Raw genomic sequence first — 5,000 nt, forward strand, 5'->3', positions numbered from 1 at the left:
TGTGGGAAAGGTTCTTTGAAAAACCATTGGATAACCCCCAAATCATTAGTAAAAACTTTTACTAGATATTTTATCTTTCCGTAGAAATGGATTCGTTCAAGAAGGGCTCCAAAAGATGTTGATCGTAAATAAGAGGATTGGTTGCGGAGAAAAACAAAAAGGGATTCGTATTCACATACATGGAAATTATATAGGAACAAGAATAATCTTTGATTCCTTTTTTTCAAAAAGGAAATGAATTCCTTTTGAGTAATAAGACTATTCCAATTACGATACTCATAAAGAAAGAATCGTAAGAAATGCAAAGAAGAGGCATCTTTCAACCAGTAGCGAAGAGTTTGAACCAATATTTCTAGATGGGCAGGGTAAGGTATTAATATATCTAACACATAATTTAAATGTAAGAATTTGTCCTCTAAAAAAGGAAATATTGAATGAATTGATCGCAAATTATGAGATTTTACTATCTCTTTTCCCTCTAGGGAAGATATTAATAGTAGGGAAAATGGAATTTCCACAATAACTGCAAACCCTTCTGTTATCATTTCCGAATACAATTTTTTTTTGTTCTTATGCCCAAAAATTTCATTTTGGTTCGAATCATTAGCAGAAAGAATCAAATGATTCTGTTGAGACATTCGAGTAATTAAACGCTTTACAATTAGTAAACTGTATTTCTTGTCACCCGAATTTTCCAACAAAATCGATTTATTTAAACCATGATCATATGCAAATGCATAAATATATTCCTGAAAAATAAGTGGATAGAAAAAGTTATGTTGCCAAGACCTATCTAGTTCTATATGTCCTTGGAATTCTTCCATTTCAATTTAGACCGAAAACAAAAGTAAAAATAGAGGGTTTCTTGGGTTATCAAATGATACATAGTGCGATACAGTCAAAACAAAGTATTTTATTATGAAATAATAGATACTTCGGAGATGGGTAAATTCATCAGCGGACTCTCTCTTTTTTTTCCATCTAATTGGTTTTTATTTTGTTATAAGATAAAAAAAGAAGATGGTTAGAAATCCTTTATTTTTTCAACCCAATCGCTCTTTTGATTTTGGAATAAAGTAGTTTATCAATATACTATTTCTTCTACACATTCATTTCCATCCTCTTATGGAGAACGGATAATTGAATAGTTAGGATTCACTATAAAAAACAAAGTATCTACTCGTGGTAGAATCCTTTCCCACATCAGTCACTAATTTATTTTAACGTCTAATTAGATCGGGAAATCATTCAAATTATGAAGATAAACTCGTTGTTCTTTCTTTCCCCAGAATTTGAACCATAGGGCTCGATCCATTTATTCAATCGACCCAACCTTTAATTCATTTCGTTCCCTTTCAAGAATTCAAATAGAATTTTGTACCAATTTGGTAAGAATGAAATATTCTCCGAAATTTATATTGCTACGACATGCTCTTTTTTCCATTCATTTCCTTTCAGGATCAGTCGTGGTCTTCTAAACTCTACCGATGATGTAGACGAATTCCTTGCTTCATCCAAATATGTAAAAGATTCTAGCCGCACTTAAAAGCCGAGTACTCTACCGTTGAGTTAGCAACCCCAAAAATAGATATGTTATGTAGATACAATCAAAATAAAAAAAAATGGATTGGAATCAAAACTTTGTTTTTATTTCTTGCTAATTCAAAGTTTTCTAATGGATTCCGAACATAAAAGCAAAGAGATCAGATGACAATACGAAAAATTCTTAGATAAAATACATTTCTAGACCAAATATTATCCATTTTTTGGATCCAAATTCTTTATCGCAAAAAAATGAAACGAATCAAAAACCGATTCATTGGGTGGAAGACAGAAATAAACGATTTCATTTTTTTATTTATTTATTTTTACTTCAAAATTGAATTATATTTGTTCAATATACTCTTGTCAATATGAATATTAAAAAAAAATATTTTTGAATTTCTTTTTTAATATTTAAATTTTCTTTAATATTAATAGAATTATTCGAATAGAATATTCTAATATTATAAAGAGAAATACAATATATACAATATCGATTTTGACATTCAAGTAGAAAAAGTGAAATATATAAGAAAATTTTTGTGTTGGATTGGCACTACATAAAAAATCTACAGGAATAGAAAAGGAAAAAAAAGTTCTATCAAACTAGAACCGCATTCTCTTTGTTTTTTATTTCATTAATTGAACTTCGTTTGATTAAGTCGAAATTCTTTAAAAACCTCTGCCCTCTTTAAAATATCATAGACAGTTTCTGTAGGTTGAGCACCTTTTTCAATAAAATCTAAAATGGCAGGAACATTTAAATAAGTTTGATTTTTTATCGGATCATAAAAACCCACTTTCTGCAAATCTCTTCCCTCTCTTCGGGACCGAACATCAATTGCAACGATTCGATAGACGGCTCATTGGGATAGATTCGATCAACAATACCCCCCCTGGAAACGTATAGGAGGTTTTATCCTCGTACGGCTCGAGAAAAATGATTCAAAGTTAGGTATATCTAAATTATACTGACCAATCAAATAAGTCCATAAAATCTAAAAATGAGGTAGACTAAGAATTAAGTTCTTTTCATTTCTTTATTTCCTAAAAAAAAATCATTTGTATACTCATAACTCAAGTTGAATAACTCTCAAATAGCTCAAAAGAAAATCCTTTGGCATTTCATTTATTGAGCGGTCTCAAATACCCTTTTGTCTCATTTAGAATCGATTTGAATTCGGTATTCTGATCCAAATCCAATTGTTGCGACAATTAACAATTAAAAGGGTATTTCCTTGTTCCGGAAATCTTTATCTTTTTTTTTTGAATCATTGGGTTTAGACATTACTTCGTTGATTTTTAATCCTTTCAAAAATGGCAGCAACATGCCTTTTTTGTTATTTCTTTTTATCAAAGAATAGAATCATACGAACGTCGGATTCCCGACGATATATAGAATTTTCATTTTATCGAAAAGGTTTTATCAATTCCAACAAATGATTTTCCTTTGGGATTTGAAACTTGTTTTATTTTGATCCTTTCGATTTCTCTATCAAAGATATACTTACGAAGTTGTTCCAACTTATTAATTGACACTAACCCTAGACCCTTCTCCCTTGAGAAATAGCTCAATACTTTACTACTCGAGCTCCATCATGTACTATTTCCATTACACCTCTCCAAACCAAACGAAATGCGGGTTCGAGTGGAACAGAACAAAGGATGTCGAGTCAAGAGCATCCTTTATTAGAGAATGATGGATATCAGAATCCACAACGGATCATGTCCTTCAAGTCGCACGTTGCTTTCTACCACATCGTTTCAAACGAAGTTTTACCATAACATTCCTCAAATTTGTAACCAGTATGGGGTTGATTCAATTATGGAATCATGAATAGTCATTGGTTCAATCAGGACAATCAATACATGGAAATGGAATATCTCTTAAGTTATTATTAGTAATGTAATGTTAATTTTTTTACAATTTACAATATAAGGTGACATCCCTAAGAAATTTAAATCCATGTTTCTTTTTGAGCTCAACCATTAATTGAATAATAATAAATGAAGAATCAATAAAAAAATCGAAATTTAATAATAGATTGGAAAAATCCAATTTCTTTTCCGGGATGAATAAAAAAAAACGAACTTCTTTCTATATTATTCTATATTATAGATGAATATATAGGGGATGTATATATGATTAACGGAACACTTTTTTTGAATTCCAAAAAAAGTGAAATCTATAACCCCATCTTGCCTAAATCTCCAACAGATTTACTTGTATCCGCGTGTCATTTGAACACGTATCCTCCTTTATTTGAGGAAATGTGAAAAAAAAAGAGAAGATTCCTTTTGGTTAAAATCATTAGCAGAAAGAATCAAATTCTATCCAATATTCAACTTTAGAAACAGAAAAATACAATTTTAAATTACATATGCTCTGGGACGGAAGGATTCGAACCTCCGAATAGCGGGACCAAAACCCGATGCCTTACCACTTGGCCACGCCCCACTTCGATTTCGATTCTACACTAATAAACACTAATATTGTTATTGATTGTTCGTCAATTCCAGCCCAACTGGCTAAAAAATCAATTCGATTCTGTTGTTAGGATTTTGACACGTATAAGTATAGAATTCAAATGAATTTAATGAATTTATTGATCATTCCATAGAATTCCATTAAGATATTGTATGAAAGTAGAATTTCTTCTATTCTCAATCGAGAGTAGAAGGTTTTTTGATTGAGTGAGTAAGTTCAAAAAAAAAAGAAGGATTGTTTTCTTCATTTTTTTCCATGAATAACTCAATCAAAATGCAATAAAAAAAAAGTGTCTGTTATGCTTAATATCTTTAGTTTGATCTGTCTTAATTCTGCCCTTTATTCGAGTAGTTTTTTCTTCGCCAAATTACCTGAGGCCTATGCTTTTTTGAGTCCAATCGTAGATTTTATGCCAGTCATACCTCTATTCTTTTTTCTCTTAGCCTTTGTTTGGCAAGCTGCTGTAAGTTTTCGATGAGATCTTTCATCTTGTCCTAGAAAAATGAATGATTTTTTCGATAAAAATGATTCTAATATTCTAATACTAAATAATTGATAAAATCAGACAAGTCTTACAGTATGAACCCTTGATTAAAACATTCTAATTTTTGAATCAACACAATCCATATCGCCTCGTTTTCCGATTATAACTATTTTTCGTAAATGAAAAAAAACCGTATTTTGATCCTCCATAATATCAACAAGTGGGTATAATAAAATTATTAATAAGTAAGATAATAATAACTTCATTTGTTATTTCTTTTTATTCCAATTACAATTTTTTTTTCGATTTTGAAAAACTATTTCGGTTTTAGACGTCAAATCAAATTCAAATTATAGGATATGTGGTATAAAAATAGAGAATCTATTCTCTTTTTTCCAAAAAAAAATTATCTTGGAGATTGTGTAATGCTTACTCTCAAACTTTTTGTTTACACAGTAGTAATATTCTTTGTTTCTCTCTTCATTT

The 5,000-nt window shown here is 30.1% G+C and overlaps 7 pseudogenes and 4 further genes, besides 8 other annotated features; 4 read left to right on the forward strand and 7 right to left on the reverse strand. All coding sequences in view use genetic code 11, as the record gives it.

Annotated features, from left to right (window-relative positions):
* The window catches only part of matK, a 1,526-nt gene extending 702 nt beyond the window's left edge, over positions 1 to 824 (reverse strand).
* Positions 1 to 824, reverse strand: part of matK — a pseudogene marked incomplete at its 5' end in the record, with an annotated part of 1,518 nt that extends 694 nt beyond the window's left edge.
* Positions 1 to 824: part of a sequence feature (HMMER_hit_matK,_position_1_-_1515,_E-Value_0,_score_1180.7;~ID:misc_feature-hmmer_matK_1;~source:HMMER) that runs on past the window's edge.
* Positions 1 to 824: part of a sequence feature (ID:cds-blatx_matK_1;~source:blatX) that runs on past the window's edge.
* A 1,356-nt stretch (positions 825 to 2,180) lies between these two features.
* On the reverse strand, positions 2,181 to 2,411 carry rps16 (annotated as a pseudogene; the record flags this gene model as incomplete).
* Positions 2,181 to 2,411: a sequence feature (ID:cds-blatx_rps16_1;~source:blatX).
* On the reverse strand, positions 2,181 to 3,325 carry rps16.
* rps16 lies at positions 2,190 to 2,431 on the reverse strand.
* Positions 2,190 to 2,431: a sequence feature (HMMER_hit_rps16,_position_37_-_255,_E-Value_2.4e-53, _score_183.5;~ID:misc_feature-hmmer_rps16_1;~source:HMMER).
* rps16 lies at positions 3,268 to 3,325 on the reverse strand.
* Positions 3,268 to 3,325: a sequence feature (HMMER_hit_rps16,_position_1_-_47,_E-Value_7.8e-08,_score_35.0;~ID:misc_feature-hmmer_rps16_3;~source:HMMER).
* On the reverse strand, positions 3,290 to 3,325 carry rps16 (annotated as a pseudogene; the record flags this gene model as incomplete).
* Positions 3,290 to 3,325: a sequence feature (ID:cds-blatx_rps16_1;~source:blatX).
* Positions 3,326 to 4,328: 1,003 nt separating this feature from the next.
* Positions 4,329 to 4,508, forward strand: psbK (annotated as a pseudogene). The gene has a single exon. A coding segment is annotated over exon 1 (180 nt), but the record flags the coding sequence as incomplete, so codon positions are not given.
* psbK lies at positions 4,329 to 4,508 on the forward strand (annotated as a pseudogene; the record flags this gene model as incomplete).
* Positions 4,329 to 4,508: a sequence feature (HMMER_hit_psbK,_position_1_-_186,_E-Value_1.1e-42,_score_148.1;~ID:misc_feature-hmmer_psbK_1;~source:HMMER).
* Positions 4,509 to 4,939: 431 nt separating this feature from the next.
* psbI overlaps positions 4,940 to 5,000 on the forward strand; it is a 111-nt pseudogene continuing 50 nt past the window's right edge. Inside the window, exon 1 of the mRNA in view lies at positions 4,940 to 5,000. This exon is cut by the window's right edge and continues 50 nt beyond it. Within this exon, the coding sequence occupies positions 4,940 to 5,000 (61 nt within the window).
* The window catches only part of psbI, a pseudogene marked incomplete at its 5' end in the record, with an annotated part of 111 nt that continues 50 nt past the window's right edge, over positions 4,940 to 5,000 (forward strand).
* Positions 4,940 to 5,000: part of a sequence feature (HMMER_hit_psbI,_position_1_-_111,_E-Value_4.6e-29,_score_103.9;~ID:misc_feature-hmmer_psbI_1;~source:HMMER) that runs on past the window's edge.

Source organism: Beta vulgaris, assembly GCF_026745355.1.
Source record: "Beta vulgaris subsp. vulgaris genome assembly, organelle: plastid:chloroplast".
NCBI lineage: Eukaryota > Viridiplantae > Streptophyta > Magnoliopsida > Caryophyllales > Amaranthaceae > Beta > Beta vulgaris.